The 22,096-nt window shown below is 39.3% G+C and overlaps 1 protein-coding gene across 1 annotated transcript in view; it reads left to right on the top strand.

Moving 5' to 3' along the window:
- The window catches only part of PIGL (phosphatidylinositol glycan anchor biosynthesis class L), a 420,271-nt gene that overhangs the window by 6,283 nt on the left and 391,892 nt on the right, over window positions 1-22,096 (top strand). Inside the window, exon 2 of the mRNA XM_053706111.1 lies at window positions 955-1,054. Within this exon, the coding sequence (XP_053562086.1) occupies window positions 955-1,054 (100 nt within the window). The remainder of the gene's footprint in view (window positions 1-954; window positions 1,055-22,096) is intronic.

Raw genomic sequence — 22,096 nt, 5'->3', positions numbered from 1 at the left:
AGTGAATGTAAATTTTGATGCTAAAGTGCCCGGCTTTTAAAAATTCAATTAAAAACAGGGACACTTTAATTCATCAAATTGACATTTTACTCGTGTTGTGAAAAAATACTTACCTTTTTAAACTTGACAGCCTCTCCAGCTTCCCCCGGTCGTCGCAAGCCATTTCTGACGTCAAAAATGATGGATTGGTAATCTTCCAATCACGGGGGAATCCGTGTCTGATTCAACGCCGTGATTGGAGGAAGCCGGATTCCTCATTTTAGACCCAGGAAGAGGCTTTGCAACGTGTGGAGGAAGCTGGAGCGGCTGTCAAGATTAACAGGTAAGTATTTTTTCACAGCACGAGCGAAATGTAAATTTTGATGAATTAAAGTGCACCTGTTTTTAAACAAATTTTTAAAAACCGGGCACTTTAGCATCAAAATTAACATTCACTTTAAAGGGACATGAAACCCAAACAATTATTTCATGATTCAGATAGAAAATACATACATATATAGAAAATACATTTCTAAACAACTTTCCAGATTACTGCCATTATCTAATTTGCTTCATTCTTTTGGTATCCTTTGTTGGAGGAGTAGTAATGCAGTAGGAGGAGATATCTGAATATATATGGTGGGTCAATGCTGAGGTATATATGTGCAGCCACCAATCGGCAGCTAGCCACCAGCAGTACATTCCTGCTCGTCAGCCTACCTAGGTATGCTTTTCAACAAAGTATACCAAGAGAATAAGCAAAGCTATTTAAAGTTATATGCTCCATCTGAATCATAATATATATATTTTTTTCATGTCTCTAGTTTATTATATAGATTTTTCTATCTGTTTAGTCTTAATTAAAATAAGGCAACAAATCGTTTTGCCTATTGTATATTGTAATGTAGATTAAAGTATTTTAGCAACACTTACTAAAGATAAAAACCTGTGGGTTAATATATTTATTGTTCTTAGGAAATTACTACAATCAAGGGGAGGTTCGTAAGAAAGAATTAATTGAAAGCTGTGCTGTTTTAGGAATCCCTCCTTCAAATGTTACCCTTATTGACCACAGGTAACAATCTTATTCATATAATGTATACATCAGTGCTTGAAAGTCCCTAAAACCATGTAGCCCTTGCTCCTAGAAATTTTATTACTGGCTCCTCATTTTTAGATTGTGTGTGTGTGTGTGTATATATATATATATATATATATATATATATATATATGTATGTGTGTGTAAAAAAAAAAGTTCTTGCTTACTGTCTAGGGATGATGCTAACTTGTCAAGCCCTGTTATACTATTTGAGTATTGTGCTGAACGTGCTATCTTAAAGGGATAATAAAGTCAGAATTAAACTTTAATGATTCTGATAGAGCATGCAGTTTTCCAATTTACTTCTATGATCTAATTTGCTTTGTCCTTTTGGTACCCTTTCTTGAGAAGCATACCTAAGTATGCTCAAGCAGCAGCACACTACTGGTAGCTAGCTGCTGATTGGTGGGTGCACATGTATGTCTCTTGTCATTGACTCACACATGCGTTCAGCTAGATCCCAGTAGCGCATTTTTGCTCCTTCAACAAAGGATATCAAGAAAATTAAGCATATTTGGTGATAAAAGTACATTTGAAAATTGTTTAAAATTGTATGCTCTGATTCATGAAAGAAAAATTTGGGGTATCACTTCCCTTTAAGTAGATTTGTATATTTAAATATTCCTAGTGTATCTAATGCACACATTTTGTAATTTGTTTATGATTTTTAAATTGATTACTTTTGGTTTTCGTGATTTCAGATAAAGCATACAATTTTAAACAATTTTCGAATTTACTTATCAAATTTGATTTATTTCCTTGGTATCCTTTGTTGAAGGAGCAGCAGTGTGCTGCTAGAATCTAGATGAGCACATTGGGTGATCTGATGACAAGTGGCATATATGTGTAGCCATCTAGTTCCCAGTAGTGCACTGCTCCATCTGAGCCTACCTAGATATGTTTTTCAACAAAGGATACCAAGAGAATGAAGCCAATGAGATAATAGAAGTAAATTGGAAAGTTGTTTAAAATGCTCTATCTAAATCACATAACATGTTACCATAAAAAATATAAAAATTCTTTGGAAACTATGGCACACCTAAGTTTGTAAAGTACCTATTTGTTTGCATGAAAAAGTATCTATTTTTCGCTTAGAATATGGCTATTAATGTGTTGTTGTAAATCCTTATATTGCACCCTCATCAGTAGTTTTTAAAGCAGGATTCCCAAAACTATGACCTATGGGCCACCTCCAACCCTCCAATGGTTTGTTTGTGGCACATCAGCACCACTAAGTAATTTTGTTTATTGATTAAAAGAAAAGATTAAGTGCTCCTGATTTTATTATTATTATTTTATTATTGGTTATTTGTAGAGCGCCAACAGATTCCGCAGCGCTATGAACAAAGGCAGAGTACAACAAAACAATTATAGGGATCAAATGGGTAGAGGTCCCTGCCAAGAGTTGCACTGTTGTAGTCAGCTCTTAAGAAGGTGATCTACATACAGCTGGACTCTTAGGCGTACATGCTAAGGGGGTTCAAGGGGATAGCAATGGAGGAGAGGAACTGGTATAAAGAAAGGTTTAGTGTAGGCTGTATGCATCCCTGAACAGTAGAGTCTTTAGGGAGTGCTTGAAGCTTTCAAAACTAGGGAGAGTCTTGTGGAGCGAGGCAGAGTTCCACAAGATGGGAGCCAGTCTGGAGAAGTCCTGTAAACGGGAGTGTGATGAGGTAACAAGAGAGGAGGAGAATGAAGGGGATGGAAGGGAGAGTATCTGGAGACAAGGTCTGAGATATAGGGGGGGAGCAGTGCAGTTGAGGGCTTTGTATGTCAGAGTGAGAATTTTGTTTTTAATCCTGGAGGCAAGAGGAAGCCAGTGAAGGGATTGGCAGAGAGGTGCAGCAGATGAAGAGCGACGTGTAAGGAAGATGAGCCTGGCAGGGGCATTCATTATGGATTGTAAAGGAGCTAGGCGGCAACTGGGGAGACCAGAGAGAACATAGTTGCAATAATCGAGGCGGGAAAAAGATGAGAGAGTGGATTCGAATCTTAGTTGTGTCTTGTGTAAGGAAATGTTAGAGATGTTTTTAAGGTGGAAGTGGCAGGCTTTAGTGAAGGATTGAATGTGAGGAGTGAAAGAAAGATCTGAGTCAAATGTGACCTCTGAGACATCGGGTATGTGGGTTAGGGGTAATGATGGAGTTGTCGGCAGTTATAGAGAGATTGAGGGGTGGAGATTTTGGAAGAAAGTGGGAAAATAAGGAGCTCAGTTTGAAGAGATTTAGCTTGAGGTAGTGAGAGGACATCCAGGAAGAGATGTGAGCAAGACAGTTAGTGACACGGGTTAGCAAGGAAGGCGATAGGTCTGGTGCAGAGAAGTTGATTTGGTGTTGTCGGCATACAAATGATATTGGAAACCGTGGGACTTTATTAGGGAACCTAATGATGACGTGTAGATTGAGAAGAGAAGGGGACCGAGGACATAGCCTTGTGGTACCCGCACAGAAAGTGGTGACGGGGCAGAGGAGGCCCCAGAGAAGGCTACACTAAAAGTACGGTTTGACATGTAGTAAGAGAACCACGAAAGGGCTATGTCACAGATGCCGAAGGATTGGAGGGTTTGGAGCAAAAGAGGGTGGTCAACAGTATCTAAGGCTGCGGGCAGATCAAGGAGGATAAGCAGAGAGAAGTGGCCTTTTGATTTTGCTGTAAGTAGGTCATTGGTAATCTTAACGATTGCTGTCTCTGTGGAGTGATGGGGACGAAATCCAGATTGCAGTGGGTCAAGGAGGGAGTTTAATGTAAGGAAATGTGATAGGCGTGCATATACTAGTTTTTTTGAGAAGCTTTGAGGCAAGAGGGAGGAGGGAAATAGGGCGGTAGTTGGATGGGGAGGTTGGATCAAGGGAAGGTTTTTTGAGGATAGATGTGACCAGTGCTTGTTTCAGAGATGAGGGAAATATACCGGTGCTGAGGGAGAGGTTGAAAATGTGAGTATAGGGGTAAGGTTAGAAGAGAGGGAGGGAAGTAGCTGTGAGGGGATAGGGTCAAGGGGACAGGGATTGTAGAGAGGTATTATTGAAGTGGCTAGCAAAGTCTTGAGCACAGTATAAGTGCTAAAACTTCTTCCTCAGTAACAAGGGAGGAAGAGCTAAGTTTATGGCTATGTGGGTTGTGACTGGTTACGAGCGTTTGAGGGGGTGAGAGAGTGGAATTATGTTGAGAGCTGATTTTGTTTCTGATGGAGTCAATTTTGTTATTGAAGTGGCTAGCAAAGTCTTGAGCTGACAGAGAAGTTGTATTAGGAGGTGAGGGTGGGCAGAGAAGATTATTGAAAGTGGAGAATAGACGTTTTGGGTTTGAAGAAAGATTAGAGATAAGAGTAGAGAAGTAAATCAATGAAGAAAATCAGCTAAACTCCGAGATTTTCTCTAGTGCCGCTCAGCAGTATGAGAATATCTGCGTAGGTACCGTGTCAGAGGAGTATGCCAGGGCTGAGGATGAGTGTGTGATTTCCGAGCTATGGTAAGAGCGGATGTAAGGGTGGAGTTATAGTGGCAGATAGATTGGTCAGGGCAAGAAAAGGAGGAGAAGAATGAGAGGAGAGGTTTGAGGGAAATAGCAAGCTGTTGCTGATCTAACGACATAATGCTTCCGTGAAGTTTGGTGTGAGGAGGAGTAGGAGGAGGGAGAGTTGTAGGGAGGAATGATATGTTGTAAGTGAGGAGATGGTGGTCAGAAAGGGGAAAGAGTTTCTGAAGTTTGAAATAGTGCATCGATAGCTAAAGATCAGGTCAAGGGAGTGACCGTCTTTGTGAGTGAGAGAGGAAGTGAGTTGCAGAAGTTGTTTTGCAGAAGAGGCAGTGGGATTGTCGAGAGGGATGTTGAAGTCGCCAAGAATGAGGGCAGGGGTGTCTGAGGAATGGAAATAAGGTAGCCAGGCAGCCAAGTGATCTAAAAATTGAGTTGAGGAGCCAGGGGGCCGGTATATGACTGCAAAACGTATAGAGAGGGGAGAGAATAAGCGAATCATGTGGGTTTCGAATGAGGAAAATGTGAGGGCAGAGATGGGTTGTATTTGTTGAAAGTTGCAACGAGAGGAAAGTAAGATACCTACACCACCTCCTTGTCTATTACCAGACCTAGGAGTGTGGCTGAAGTGGAGACCCCCATGTGACAGAGCAGCAGTGGATGCTGTGTCTATGGGAGAGAGCCAGGTTTCTGTTAGGACTAGACAGGAGATAAAGAGGTCATGTATAGAAGTGAGCTTGTTGCAAACAGAGTGAGAGTTCCAGAGTGCACAAGTGAAAGGGGTAGTGGCTTTAGATGCAAGAGGAATGTGAGTAAGGTTAGCAGAGTTTTGTTTTCTGAGTCTATGGGACACATGTGCACGGCTAGGCAGTTGTTGGGGACCAGGATTAGGGGAGATGTCACCACTAGTTAGTAAAAGCAAGATAGAGAGTAACATGAGATGAGATTAATGAAACTGTTTTTGAGAAGAGGTCCAGGGGCGAGAGAGAGTGTTTAGGAATAGGTAAAGTTTGTGAGTACAAAAGTAAGGTGAGTTTAAGAGAGATGGGCTAATGAACAGTGCAGGTGGAGAGGGAGAAGGAGCAATTGAATAATGTAGTTTGTTATAGAGACAAGAGGTAGCAAAAAGTATTATGAATATATTGGGCATTTTTACAAAAGTGGCAACCAATTAAACACATAAGACACGGTATTACAGCAGCAACTGCATAAGGAAACAATAAGATACATAGAACATATTACAAAATTTAAAGGTAATTTGCAATGTAAAAATTAGAGCAATATTTATTATTTTTAGTACATTTTAATACATAATCAACGCTCTAAACTGGACAAATTCATGTGCCACTCCAGATAAGAAATGTGTTGGTGAGCAAATCAGGAGCCGGCATATGTAAGTAAGCTACAACCAAACATGCCTAATCTGGAGGCCCACATTAGGCTCCAAAGGTTAAAGACATAGGGCCCAATGAGCAAAAACTCTACTGCATGGAGAAAAATCTCACATTGTTGTGGGCTTTTTTCTAAGCATTATTTTGCAATGCAGTTTTCTCTCCTCCCAGAACCCTGTAAAGCGAGATAAACAACTTTAAATCGAAAAATTGTCTATCTAAAATTCTCACAGATAATCTCAAGAGAGTCGAGAGCTTTAGATCATTTGGCCCATTGTAAAACAAGGGATGTTGTTTAGAAATAAAACGATCTAACAAAATACAAAATGTTATTTTCTTTCATGTAATTGACAAGAGTCCATGAGCTAGTGACATATGGGATATACAATACTACCAGGAGGGGCAAAGTTTCCCAAACTCCAAAATGCCTATAAATACACCCCTCACCACACCCACAATTCAGTTTTACAAACTTTGCCTCCTATGGAGGTGGTGAAGTAAGTTTGTGCTTGATTTTTATGATTTCTTCTTTCATAAGCGCTTCGAATTATTCTGAAGACCAATTCCTCTCAGAGTACAGTGTTTTTCAGAGGGATGTGAAGAGAGTATCGCCTATTGATTTTATGGTTTCCCTTGCGGGAAATCTTGTCAAGGGTTCTCTGTTATCGGTCGTAGGGATTCATCTCCTACCTCCCTTTTCAGATCGACGATATACTCTTATACATACTCTTATATATACCATTACCTCTGCTGATAGCCAAACCAGTACTGAAAACTATTTGCTATATGTGGATAGGTGTCTTTCGGTTAGTATGTATCATTATTTAGGAGACACTCAGCTATGGTTTGGCGCTTTATGTATTAATATAAAGTTTTAAGTAAATATTTTACTTATATTTGCCATGAGTCAGGTCGAAACAGGTCTAAAGCAGTCTAAACAGTTTCAGTATAGGAATCATGTTTGGGAAGTTTATTTAAACTTTTTTCTTACCTGGGGTTCAGTCTTTTTCAATTTGACTTTCATTTTTTTCGCGGCAAATCTAGGCTCGCGAGGGCGCATAATGCTGTTTTTTATTGCAATATTTGTGGTGCAAAATTTTTTGGCGCAAAGTTTCGTCATTTCTTGCGTCTTTGTTGACGCTAGTTGTTTTGGCACGGAATTGCGTTTGTTATGACGCGAGTTGTGTCATTTCCTGGTGTTAGTTTTGTACCAAAAAAAGCCCACTGCAAATGGTAAATAAGACCCTCCCCCTTCTTTTGCATATGAAAAGACCCTTTACACAAACAGAAGCAAGCTGGAGAAGGTAGCTGACGGTATTCACATAAAACTTTGTAGCTTGGTTAGGAGTCTTAAAATCAGAGCAATGTTATTTAAAAATAAGCAAAACTATACATTTTAAAAAAACTTTATGGGCTATATAAACAGATCTTCTACAAAACATTTATGCAAAGAAAAAATGAGTGTATAATGGTTTAATTAATTTTGTTCTGACAGCATATTTAGTTGAAATCATTTTTATTATTGCAGAACATATAAAACTTACATCACATATTATTTATTCAGGCAAGATCCCTTGTCCTTCCCACCTTTTAAAGAGAGATCTTCAGTTCCTTGCCTAGTAGGCTTGAGTTCATGTGATGTCAACATTGTGAAAATAGGATTTTAGCGCAGCTTCAACCAGAATATTCTGTATGTCCGTGCATCTGCATATATTATTATAGCATCCAAAAGCGAGAGGGGTGTACCTCATTCAAGAAGCAGAAAAGTTTTTGTAGCAGTACAATCATCTCCCTCCCTCTATTGTTCTCTAATACATAAATTAAACCTCTTATCTCTCCAACTGTAAATAATAACAATAACTATTAAACAATAAAACAAAACATAAACTTTAACTATAACTTGCCTGTCTCAATCAATCTCCTTTCGTAGATCCAGGGAGGAAGCCCCCCTCCTAGTCATACAAGGGTTTCTCATAAACAGTCCGTGTCCTATGTCTTCTTGTAACTTTAAATTAGTGTCTGTGTCTTGTAACATTTATGTGTTCTAGTTCTCTATCAGCAATGTTTTAATACCCCTTCAAGATCCAATAATTCCAGATCTTTAGAAATTGGTCATGAGTTGCTTGTATAAAGGAGGCTGATTCAGACAACTTATATGTGGCTTTGATCTTCTCTATTATTTCTTCCCATGTGGGGGTCCCTGTCTTCCAGTGTCTGGCCACACATATCCTGGTAGCTGTGCATAATGTATGTATAAATGTGTTGATGGCTTTGTTAAAGGGTTTAACTTGTTCGTTTAATAGCGCTTGGGACATTGTTAAGTTTATATTTTCATCCAGAACATCACTTAGTAGTGCAGATATCCTAGACCATACCAGTTGTATCTGGGGGCATTCCCACCACATGTGTATGTAAGTCCCTGTCTCAATACATCCTCTGTAGCAATTTTTGTTGCCCTTCTGGTTATAGTGTGATGTAATTACTGGTGTGAGATACCATCTAAAGGTGGTCTTAATACAATTCTCTTTAAAGTCTGCACTGATCAGACCCCTCCCTGCAGTATAGAAGGTTATTTCCCACTCCTCTTTGGATTGGATTTTATTTGTATCTGATTCCAATTTTTCCATTAATGGTGTCTTAGAGGTGTTTTTGGCCATCTGTATTGAGATGTATATGTGAGAAATAAGTTTTTTGGGTCTAGTGCTGGAGCTGGAGTAGCGTTCTAGTGTAGTCGAGTGTTGTCTGGGGTTGCGAGTTATAGCGCTTGATACGGCTGATGCCATTTGTAAGTATAAAAACCAATGTAGCTTTTCTGTTTGTAATTTGTCTTGCAGTTGTTGGAATGTAACTATTTTACCGTTATGTAAGAAGTCCGCAACTCTATAAAGTCCTTTGTTTTCCCATTTTCCTATCTGACTGTGGAAGTCTTGGTGTGTAAGAGTCCTAATTGGTCTTTTTAGTGAATCTGTAGGCAGTAGATTTAGAGAAGAAGATAGTGAGCTCCATAGTGCCATCATCTCTCCTGTTAGTTTAGAAGCCTGTGTTCTATTAGTGATATGTCTCGGGTTCTCCCAAAGAATATCATCTGAGTGTCTGTAACCTGCCATCAATGTCTCTACTTGTACCCATCTAAGATTGTTTGGTCTTTTGCCTAGTAGTGTGGTTTGCGCTAGTCTCGCCGCCTGGTAATAGTTTATGAGATTGGGAACCCCTACCCCTCCCAGTTGCTTGTGGCGAAGCAGTGTGTGGGAAGGAATTCTAGCTGTCTTACTGCCCCTTATAAAGCCAATCAAGTCCGTTTGGAGTTTATTGAGGTCTACTAAAGGGATTTTGATTGGTAAGGTCCTAAATAGATATAGAAGTCTTGGGAGAGTGTTCATTTTAACAGCCGATAATCGACCATACCACGAGAAACCACAGGTTTTCCATGTTTTTATTTCCCGCCTGATTGTTTTGTACAGAGGAACATAATTCAATTTATATAGGTCTGTCATATCACTTGATAGTTTAATTCCTAGGTACTTTAGTGCCTCTTTTACCCATTTAAGTTCAAAATTAGTGTCAATTAACTTTTTGGTGTGATTTGGAAGTGCGATAGGCAGTGCTTCGCTCTTGTCTAAGTTGATTTTATATCCTGAAATGTCCGAGTAGTCTTGGAGAATTTGATATAAATGAGGGAGAGATGTCAACGGTCTTGTCAAGGTGAGGAGGACATCGTCCGCAAATAGATATTTTGAATTCCTCCCCCCCATCTTAATGCCATGTACCTCCGAAGCCAGACGGATTGTCGCTGCCAGCGGCTCTATACAGAGCGCAAACAAGAGTGGTGACAGCGGACAGCCCTGTCTTGTCCCGTTTCGAATGTTAATACGTTTGGATTGATAGCCTGCTGCTCTGATGTGTGCTGTGGGGTGTGAATATAAGCTTCTAATAGCCTGTAGGAATGGGCCCCGAAATCCCAGTCGATCTAACACTGCAAACATAAAGTCCCAGTCTATCCTGTTGAACGCCTTCTCCGCGTCCAAAGACAGGACCAGAGAAGGCGTCCGTGTTTTGTTCAGGTAATCTACCAAGGAGATCATACGTCTAGTATTGTCTGGGGCTTCCCTATCCTGGATAAATCCCACCTGATCCGGATGAACCAGGTCAGGTAGGTGTACTTTAAGACTGTTTGCTAAGATTTTCGTGAATATCTTTATATCTTGGTTGATTAGTGATATGGGTCTATAATTTTGGCACAATTTTGGGTTTCTTCCTGGTTTAGGACTCACCACTATCTTAGCTTGAAGAATTTCGTCTGGGATTTCCTTGCCTTGTAATATGTCGTTGCAGAGTGTCACTATGTGTGGGATTAAGGTTGTTTTAAATAGTTGGTAATACTCTCCTGGGAAGCCATCCGGGCCGGCTGCCTTCCCAGGTTTCAGATCTTTGATCGCATTAAGCACCTCCCTGGCAGACACCTTCACATTCAATTCATCCCTAACTTTGTCATCTATGATTTTGAGTTTAGCGTTATCTAAAAATGTGCACGTCATTTGCTTTGTGTGGTCAGTAAGTGCCGTTTTTTCTCCGTCATATAATTGTGCATAATATTGAGCAAAACTATCCGCTATCTCCTGAGGATTCGAGGTGCATGTGCCGTCTGTTTTCAGAAGACATGGAATTGTGAAAGATTTAGTTTTTTCTCTAAGCCTATGTGCCAAGAATCTGTCAGGTTTATTAGAATAGAGGAAGTATTGTGCTTTCAGCCTATGTGCTGCTCTAACCGCTGCTTTGTTCATGATGTTTGCTAATTCTGATCTTTTAGTCTGTAGTTCCTGAAAGACTTCTGTCGCTAAATTCTGTTGATGGAGTTTGGTGAGTGTGTCTATCTGGGTCTGAAGAGAGTCAATTTGCTGTCTATTTGCTTTGGTAATGGCCGATTTCTCTTTAATGAGTAATCCCTGGATAAAGGGTTTGTGTGCTGTCCAGGTATTGATTGGGTTAGTAGTGGATCCTACATTCAATTCCCAATATTCAGATAAAGCTAAAGTTACGGAATTGTGTACAGTTGGGTTTTGTAATACATATGGGTCGTAGTTCCAGGAGCAAGCCGAGCTAACTTGGAATGTCTCTTTGATGTGTACATGGACTATGGAGTGGTCCGACCAAGCGCATGCGTGTATGGAAGAGGCAATCAAGTCTGGGATCCATATCTGACTTAAATATACATAGTCTAGTTTGGAATAGGTCTTGTGTGCGTGCGAGTAGTAGGTGTAGTCTGTGGTTTTACCGTATAAAGTGTCCCAGGAATCTATTAAGTTGTGTGATAGAAGGGTCTCCTTAATCTTTTTGACCAGTGAGTTGTGTCTCATCTGCTTCTGAGTTAGTTTTAATCTTTCTGTGCCCTGAGATGTATACATTGATATATTAAAATCACCCCCTAATATGATCCTAGCTTGTGACCATTGAGTCAATAAGTAAGCAATGTGGGAAAAGAAGGAGATTTGTGTCTCATTTGGGGCATATATGTTGCATAAAATTAGTTGTTTATCTCTTAATCTTCCTCTCAGAATCAGGAACCTTCCCTCTGGGTCTGCGATTGACTGTTCCGTTATAAAACCCAGAGAGTGATGTAATAGAATTGACACCCCCCATTTTTTTGTATCTGTGGTGGAGTGGTAATGTTGGGTATAGTTCCTTGACCAATACTTCGGTACTACTCCCTTAGTAAAATGTGTTTCTTGTAGATAAATAACATTCGCCTTTAACTTAGAGTATTGGTTCAGAGCCATCCTGCGCTTAAGGTCTGTGTTAAGTCCCCGCACATTGTGTGAAATAAGTCTGTCACCTGTCATTACCTACATTATTGAAGTGAGGGCTTCCCCCCTGGCTCCGTCTTCACATTCATTACTTCGAACTAGAGACATTACGTATAGGTATTTCAGTATCCGTCCCACTCGAGCGAGCAGGTGTAGTAGTGTTAGAGAACAGGCATGAAAAACAAAAACAAATTTGTCAATAGACAATAACCTTTTCAACATAACAAAAAAGAGAATCCCCTCCCCCCCTCACCTATGAACAACAAATGAGTACATTATGCCCCTACTGCTAGGTAGCTTAGATTTAGCAAAGAATTATATTTTGAATTAACATGTTAAACATATTTTTAGTTCTCTAGGTCTGTTTTGCTCGGTCTTTCAGCTATCAGTGTTCGGTTACTTTCATCTGGACCTTCAGTCATGTGTTCTGAGTCCTTACCTAGATAATCCCTTATCTTAGTCTCCAATAGATGGAGCCAAGGGTGTCATTGATATACATCAATGTGTCTCCATCTTCCAGCCTATTATAGCGGAAAGATAGCAGAAAATGGCTTCCCGTTTTGTGTCTTTTAGCAGCTACAAAACAAATACAACACACCTTATGATGAGCTGCATGTTGCCAGTCCTCATGTTTTGGCTTTCCTTTTTGATACTTTCATCCACTTTTGCCTCTGAGGTTGTCCTGATTCCAAAGATTGCTGTGATGTTTCTGTCCTATTTGTCATCTGCGGCAGATCTGGCGTTTCTATTTGGATAATATTGCAGATTGCTGGGATCTCTGTTGGGTCTTTTAGGCTTAGTGTTCTGCCTTTATGTAGGATATGTAGATTGAAGGGGAATCCCCATCGGTACACAATTTGGTGTTTCCTCAGGAGTGTAGTAAGCAGCTTCAATTGGCTTCTTCTCTGAAGTGTTTTGACACAGAGGTCCTGAAAAAATTGAATTACTGTCCCCTGAAATTTAAATGTTGGGTTTTTCCTAGCAGCTGCGAGGATTGCCTCCTTTTCTGGGAATCTAAAGAATTTGATAACCACATCCCTTGGTGGTGCATCTTCTTTTGGTTTGGCCCTTAAAGCTCTGTGCGCTCTCTCTAGTTGAAATTTTTCATCATCAACCTCCCCTGTGATTGCTTGAAAAAGTTGGTGTAGATAGTTAGGTAATTCGTCTGCAGACACCGCTTCTGGGATCCCTTTTAGCTGTAGATTGCACCTTCGGGTTCTATTTTCAAGGTCTTCTAACTTATCTTGGATGTCGTTCATTTCTTGTTGTTGTGTGGTTAGAGTGTGATTGAGGGTAGTGAAATCTTCTGTCATGGTGTTTTCTGCTTCCTCTAACGTATGCCACTCTAGAGCCTAAATCTGTGATGTCTTGTTTAATTTCTGTGAGACTATTGGTGACCATATTTTGGAAAGAATCAAATTTGTCCCAAAGTTTGTCAAAGTTCTTGTTGATGTCTTGCTTGGACACTAGGGTCTTTAGATCAGCTCTCGTGACTGGGGTAGTTTCATCTTCGTTAATCTGAGAGTCTGTTTCTGAATCTACATCTTCCTCTATGATATTGTTGGCATTTTCTGTCATTTTTTCTCCTCTTACTGGTTTAAAAAACAAGGCAGCTGCCGGCGTTTTGGGCCCTTGCGAGGATTTATGTTGTTTCCTGGCCGACATATTTGAAGTGGTTTGCTGAGTGACAGGTTACAACTTTTGCTATGTAGATTTGAGGTATATGTTGGTTCGTGGAAAGTACGTTAAAGTCTGTGCGTGTTAAGGGGTGTGTATGTTAGATATGAGGACTTGGCGTGCAAGTATTTGTCAGGATAGGTAAAGTCCAGAGATAGACCCAAATGCTAGAATGAGGTTAATAACACCCTAGCACAGTGAGTATATACCAGGACCTGACCCTGCGACAGCTGTAGTATAATATACTCACAGTAATAGACTGGAAGATGGCACCACAGGGTCAGGAGAGGAAACTTCGTGTAGATAGGATTAACCAATAGAGTAATCAGGCAAGCGATGTTCAGCAACGTGTAATCAGGCAGATAGGGATTAACCAATAGAGTAGTCAGATAAGCAATGTCCAGCAACGTATAATCAGGCAGGTATGGGTTAATCAATAGAGTAGTCAGGTAAGCAATGTCCAGCAACGTGTAATCAGGCAGGTATGGGTTAACCAATAGAGTAGTGAGGCAAGCAAAGTCCAGCAACGTGTAATCAGGCAGGAAGGGGTTAACCAATAGAGTAGTCAGGTAAGCAGAGTCCAGCAACGTATAATCAGGCAGGTATGGGTTAACCAATAGAGTAGTGAGGCAAGCAAAGTCCAGCAACGTGTAATCAGGCAGGTAGGGGTTAACCAATAGAGTAGTCAGGTAAGCAGAGTCCAGCAACGTATAATCAGGCAGGTAGGGGTTCAGGGTTCAGAATAATAAGGCACAGGTTCAGAAATACACAGGAATTGTACTCACATAGCCAACGAGAAAAAACAAACAGGCACCGATGAGAGGAGACGCCGGAATAAGAAGGCCTCCTGACGTCATCAGAAGTGCCGACAGGAACAGGGTTGCTAAGCAACCAGGAAAGCGTTACCGCGCTGAGACAGAGGCAGGGAAAAAAGCGATCAGCAGCTGAGCGATCGCGACAGTATTGCTTAGTTGTTTTGATGCACTTAAGTTTCCAGACAGTTGCTTCTTTAATAATATTGTCACTGCCAGATTTGGTGTAACTCCTGGGTTCTCTGTTTATTTGCACTGCTATAAATGATAGTTCAGTATCTCAATAAATATTCAAGCTAGAGGTATCATGCAAATGTTACTGGCAGAAGTAGAATCTGTTTTTCCTCTTCCTATTACCCTATTGTTTTCCCAATAAAACAGTCCTTTTGAACAATGATGATAGAGACTTGTGTAGTGTACTGCTTCTGTTTATACTGTTCTTCCAGCAATGTGTCCCTCTCTCTGTTTACTTCATTGTGTGTACCTGTAATGTTGCAGCTTCACTTTCTTAAAACATTTTTTATGATGTCTTATTTTTGCTAAGGGAGTTATATTATCTTAGTGTATCAGCGGTCTTCTTTAGGAATCAACTACTGATGAGATAGGGACAAGAGTTAACAGTACCGTTTTTTCACAAAGTAGCTTTTATTTTTATAAAGTGGGTCATCTGCCATCAGTTACTTGAGATCAGCGTTACGTGTCGCATCTTTATTATCATACTGTTGTATATAACTCCACGCTGATCTATGGCATATTAATACACCCATCCCTGTTAGAGTACTTTTCCACTTGGTGTTTCACTCACCCCTTAACCTTTTTATATTCACATAGTCGTGACCAGGGTGACCTGCTTCTGCTTACTTGTATGTCGGAGCAGGTCCTTATGTCCGATGCATCTTTTGCTTGTGTACCTCTTGCTGCTTAGTCTGCTTGACTTCTGTTGTCCCCTCTGTGTCGGGAGTTGCGCCACGTGGCTAAGATGGCGGCTTACACCTCACCGCTGCAATTGATTTTAGGTGCCGTGCAGCTTGTAAATGTCCGATTCACCCTTCAGCCCTCATAGTCTGTGTTCACCTCTCCTTCATCCGTTAATTCCTTTAGTGGAAAAGCTTTGTTTGCCTTCTAAAGCTGTTGATTTGAGCAGTATGTAGCGGAGCTCTGAGATTACAGCTCCATCTTAGTGCGGCTCCAAGCTCCGCCCCCCTGACAGCATATTTAAAGGAACACTGAACCCAATTTTTTATTTCGTGATTCAGATAGCGCATGCAATTTTAAACAACTTTCTAATTTATTCATATTATCAATTTTTCTTCGTTCTCTTGCTTTCTTTATTTGAAAAAGATGGAAAGCACTTGTTTATTGGTAAGTGAATTTAGCCACCAATCAGCAAGAACAACACAGTGTGTTCACCAAAAATGGACCGGCATCTAAACTTGCATTCTTGCATTTCAAATAAAGATACCAAGAGAATGAAAAGAATTTGATAATATGAGTAAATTAGAAAGTTGCTTAAAATTGCATGCTTTATCTGAATCACGATAGAAAAAATTGGGTTTAGTGTCCCTTTAAGTTTATTCTACTGATGAAGGTTTCTTTGGCCCAAAGGATCCTGTATCAGTCAGTTTGTTAAAATTCTCCTTATTTTTCATTTGAACATTTCTTTGTTCATTGTTGAGGAAATTTTTCTATTTATAGCTTTTAGGAGTCTAGTCCTCCTATTAATTATGTTAATAATCCTTTTTAAATCTGGATTTTAACATTTTTGCTTTTGAGTTTTTTTCCTATTCAATATAATATCTGTATTATATTCTAGAGAATGGTTATTCTGATTCCCTCTTGGGACTGTACTACTATTTCTAAGGAAATTGGTATTTGTTTTCAGGATTCGTTAGAATTTGAATATAACCTTAGTAGAGCATATTCATGTACTGTTTATATTTTTAGCTCAGCTTTATCTGTGGCTGACATTACTGTTATCTCAACCTTTGTTGAACAGTTAGCATAAGCTGTTTCAGTTTTTTAAGTATATAACTCTATTTACTTTAGATGTATTCATTTAATTATGTGTACTATATTTAGTTATGAAAGAGTAGTATTCAAATATATGGACTTTTCTTTTTGTGGAATCCCTCATGAATCATCTAAGTTTTGTTTCTTCAAGACATGGTTAGAGGATTTAATTTACCTAAGAGTTTTGTGATTCCTCAGTCAAGGGTCACTTCTTTTTGGGTTCCTAGATGGATTCTGTGTTCATATTTTTGTCTTTATCGGACAAAAGTCAATTGTATGTGGCGTTAGCCTGTCTAACTTACTGTCTAGAAAATTTCTTCAGTGCCTATGTGCATAGAAGTTTTAGGTCTCATAACTGCAGCATCGGGCGTAGTTCCCTTTGCTTGTTTTTCATCTGAGATCTCTTTTTGCTTTGCATACTGAATCAATGATACAGAGATTGTTTTGAGATATCACAGTAAATCCTAAAACTCTTCTCTCTCTGTTTTGGTGATTAGTCTATCATCATTTTATTCAGGAGGCCTCCTTTTGTTAGTCCTTCCTGGGCTGTATTCTTAATGGATGCAAGTTTTACACGTTTTGGAGCTGTCTGAGGGTCTTTTGACAGCACAAGGGGTTTGGGAACTTCAAGAGGCGAGGTTTCCAATCGATATTTTAGAACTCCGTGCTATTTTTTTCAGAGCTCTTTCATGCTTGGCCTCTTTTAGGAGAGAACTTTTTCATTTTTTGCTTTCAGACAGACAATATCACAACTGTGGCATATGTCAATCAACAATAGGGACTCATAGTTCTTTAGCAATTATGAAGTATCTTGAATACGTTCTTAGATGGAATTCATCTCCTGTCTATTTTCTACGATTTTAGACATTTGGAAGGTGGATTATCTCAGCCGTCAGTATTTACATCTGGGATAGTGGTGTCTCTATACAGATGTGTTTTCTCAATTTCCCAGGTACCTTTTCAGGTGCAAGGATCCTCAGGTGGAGATGGTGGATGCATTAGCAGTGTCTTGGTTTTGCAACCTGACTACATCCTTCCACCTCTGTTTTTTTCTTTCAAAGGTGATTTCCAAGATCATATTGGAACAGTGTCATGTGTTTCTAATAGCATCAGTATGGCTTCAAAGGTTTGGTATGTGGATCTTGTTCAGATGTCCAAGTTGCCATCCTTGGCCACTTTCTCTTTGGCCAGCCCTTTTGTTCTGAGGGCTATTTTTCCATTGGGATCTCAAATGACTAATTTGGGGGTATGGATAATTGTTTAGTCATAGAGGTTTCTCTGACTTAGTTTTTATCACTATGTTGCAGGCTTATAAGTCTGTTTCAAGGAACATGTATTATCAGGTTTGGAAAAACCTATATTTTATAGTGTTCTTTTCATAATTTCTTTTGGCATTCTTTTAAAATTCCTAGGATTTTACAGTTTTTCAGGATGGTTTGCATAAGTTTGTCAGCAATTTTTTTTAAAGGACAAATCTCTGTTCTTTCTTTTTTATTTTCTAGAAAGCTTGTTTAAACTTCCTGATATTCACTGTTATGTTCAGGCTTTGGTTGGTATGTATGTATGTATGTAATAGACACTGCTATAAAGAATAAGATGCACATATACTGATCTAAATGATCTAAAAATCCAGTATAAAACCTTTTAAAAACTTACTTAGAAGCTCCCAGTTTAGTACTGTGGATGAGGTTAGGCTGGGACAGTGAAAGGTTCTGGGGAAACAGGAAGAGCAGAAACAACAGATAACATAAACAGGAGCCGACAGGATTCTGTAAACGTGTGTATATATCTGACACTGTGGGGCTTGGTTACGAGTATGGAAATCATCCCAATGTTATTAAAAAAATAAGCATAACTATACATTGTTACAAAAACACTCCCAGATGGGCTATATAAATCGATCATCTACAAAACATTTATGCAAAGAAAAACCTAGTGTACAATGTCCCTTTAAGAGCAAGAAAGAGGAATATGGATGAAGCATCCTGATGCCAGCCATATATATCTCATGTTGCAAAGTCTACAGATAGGTTTCTATGTTCTGTGTCCCTTTGAAGTGCAGTGTTATAGTGTTACCAAAAAGAGGGATATGCTTCACAAGAGCGACTGTGAGTTTATTTTATTGGTTCAAAGAGTAGGGAAGGGAGAAGTGGGAAAATGCTGTGCATTTATAGAAGAATATATTGGTATTTAAGTGCTTGTTAGTTTGTATTGCTTTTGCTTTATTTATGTTGTTACTTAGCGCTACAATAGCTACTTATTATATATATATATTATAACGTGTGCTTGTTTTGCTTGTGATTCTACCTGTTTATTGACCGTTAAAAAGTGTAAATTGATGTCAGATGTTCCTCATGCGGCTGTGGCTGCTGCATCAGCATTATTGCCAGCCCACTGAGCAAGCTGCCAGGCCAAAGAGTCAAATTCTAGTCTGCAGGAAAGGAGAGAGATTTTGCTTTTTTTAACCCCTTAAGGACCAGCGACGTACCCTGTATGTCGCTGGCCTTTTTTTGGGACTTGATTGTTTTATAGCGCGGTCTTGCCACCAGCGTTGAGACTGCTCTATTCCACAAAGCCTGCTGGAGGGAGGGCATTAATAGCGTGTTCTTGCTAGACTTGTGCTATTATGTCCTGAAAAAACCCTTAACGACCAGTGACATACAGGGTACATTGTGGTCATTAAGGGGTTAATCTAGACAATGTCTGTTTCCTAATTTCCCGTTTTGTGCATGTGATTTAATTATTCTATATCGTTCTGACATATTTGTAGTGATCTGGTAATGCAATTACTCCAGAGCTGCATTTTGTTTTGTGCTAACATAGGCACTGAGGAAATCTGCCCTTCAGCTCATATTTGCTATTTCCTATATTTCTCACAGGGATCCTGAAAGTGAAGTAAAATCAACACATAAAACATTTAGATAGTGCAGGGGTGGGGACAAATCATTCCCTATAACGACTCCACAACAATCTGCTGCCCTAGGCACAGGCCACGGTAACCTAGCCCAAAATATGCACCTGTAGTATTTTATTAAAGCTGCTTAAAGATATTGTAATCTGCAGTACTTTAAAGGGACATAAAACAAAAAAGGTTTTTGGAGAACTACATGGCAGAAAATAGTGCAGCCATCTAGTGCTCCTACAAATGTATAACATTTTTGCAAACCTGCTGCCGTATAGTGCTACAGACACGTGCACTCTCCAGATTTTCAACAAACGATACCAGGAGAACTATAGAAGTACATTGGAAAGTTGTTTAAAATGGTATGCTCTATCTGAATCATGAAAGAAACACTGTGGGTTTCATGTCCCTTTAATGATTGTAATGTGTTCTTTTGACCTACATTTGGACTTTTTCTGTATGTGATTTGTTTGGTTGAAAAGCTTAATGGCAATTTTTGGGGATTTTCAAGCTTAATTTAGGATATTTTTTAACTGAAATACAATGAATAAATCAACATTCATTGCTAACATTTCTAGCTAAAGTGACTTTAAACAATGTAACATCATTCACATACACAGTAGCTGTTTGCTTCTAGTGTCAGTCTATAGCAGATAGTGTATAAAAAAAGTGTTGTGAAATATACTCCATTTGCCAGCTCATTATTTCCAAAATACATTTCCTGTCTTAGTTTGTCTTGTTCATAGCAGGTGTAAAAAGGATACTAAAGTCCTAAACTGTGAAAAGCATATGGTTAGTTAGTATAATATAGATTGCTCTAGATAATAAACTAACCGGAATGACAGAACAAATATGTTATGTTCCCGCAGCATTTACATCTAACTCAGTATATATATAGGTTGAACAAAGGGTTTTCATCCAGATTCCAATGATCATTTTCTATGCATTTATATATTTTACTCTTGGTGGCTGAGAGCAGTTTTTTACTGAAGCAATTCTTCCCCTTTAAATTTGCATTTATTTGCGAACTAATTATAGCTATATAAACCCATACTTTCTAGGGTCTTCTTCTTTAGAAAGCTGATTGCAAAGAAATAGTACTATTTGGTCTTGTCCCTCCGTTTCTAACATTTTATTATGTAATTCACAAACAAAAAAAATGCTGTAAATATATATCCTGCCTATAGGGCACATTATCAGGATGTGTGAATCACAATTGTAATAGAATGCACTGTAAATGAAGGTTAATATACTGGGTTAAACTCAAATGCCCTCTTAATCTGTCAGATTTCATTAAACCCAGATGAGCCTGCTTGAACTGTTGCTAGACAGGGTCATATCACCCCACCACGCAGCCCATCCTCCAGCTCAGTAGGAGACATTAGCACAACTCTGTTAGGGCCAAACTAGGGGAGGGGGTCAATCTGTCAAACCCCACCATTACTTTAAGTGAAGACAGGAATTCATTATCCTGCTGTCTCAACCGGATGGATTTATATGGTTACTAAAGGTCACTTGCTGGCTTTGATGAAGTAATAATGCAAAAATGGGGGCGAGAGGAGCCAGGAAGGTCAGTGTTGGCCAGAAGGAAAAAAACATGTAGTTTATACAAATGAGCGTAAACAGGAAATATGCAAATGAGAAAATGTAACTTGTTTATGGTTTCCTACAATTGTCGTTTTATATATATGTGTGTGTGTGTGTATATATATGTATGTGTGTATATTTATTTATTTATTTATATATAACACATAGAGACACCCAGCACTCACCAGCTAGCTCACAGCTAAGCTTCTTAGCTGTGAGCTAGCTGGTGAGTGCTGGATGTCTCTATGTGTTGTATTACTTTTTTTTTTGTAATCCCCCTTTTTTCTTGCACCCATTCCGGACTGGGGTTAACTGCCTGTGGCTCTGGTGACATCACAGCTTTTTTGGAGTGCTATTTAGCACCCAGGGCTGGATGTTGCTGGGTTGTTGAGTCACTGTGTGTACCTGGTCCGGTCTTGGAGTGCAGTTCCCTTCCGTGTTTTGTATTTCTCTGGGTGATTACATACACCTGTGCACCCCTTCTTTGTTCTCAGTTTGTTTGGCTTTGTAAGCTTGCATTATGTGGCTGTGTTAGGGACTCAGGCAGTGGAAAGGACCTTGACGTGGTGCCTGAGCTTTTCCCATTTTGACAGATGCAGTAACTAACCTTTCCAGTTGTTATTTTATCTTAGCTGTGAGCTAGCTGGTGAGTGCTGGGTGTCTCTATGTGTTGTATTACTTTTTGTTTGTAATCCCCCTTGTTTCTTGCACCCATTCCGGACTGGGGTTAACTGCCTGTGGCTCTGGTGACATCACAGCTTTTTTTGGAGTGCTATTTAGCACCCAGGGCTAGGATGTTGCTGAGTCACTGGATGTGTACCTGGTCCGGTCTTGGAGTGCAGTTCCCTTCTGTGTTATATATATATATGTGTGTGTGTGTAAAAAAAAAAAAAAAAGAATATATATATATATATATATATATATATATATATACATACATACAGTAATGGCCAAAAATATTGGCACCCCTGCATTTCTGTCAGTGCACCATTTCAACCAGAAAATTGTTGCAATTACAAATGTTTAGGCATTCTCATCTTTGTCTTTTGCTTGTATTGGTATATGAGAGAAAAAAAGCAAAATCTGACACATTCCACGAAAAACTCCAAAAATGGACTAGACAAAATTATTGGCACCCTCAATTTAATATTTGGTAGCACACCCCTTGGAAAAAATTACTGAAATAAATCACTTCATGTAACCATCAATGAATTTCTTACATCTCTCTACTGGAATTTTGGACCACTCTTCTTTAACCAGCTGCTCCAGAGCTCTCAGATTGGAAGAGTTCCTTTTACCAACTGCTTTGAGATCTCTCCACAGGTGCTCTATGGGATAGAGATCTGAATTCATTGCTCTCCAGC

This window comes from Bombina bombina, chromosome 3 (assembly GCF_027579735.1).
Source record: "Bombina bombina isolate aBomBom1 chromosome 3, aBomBom1.pri, whole genome shotgun sequence".
NCBI lineage: Eukaryota > Metazoa > Chordata > Amphibia > Anura > Bombinatoridae > Bombina > Bombina bombina.
This window is presented reverse-complemented; position numbering and strand designations above follow the sequence as displayed.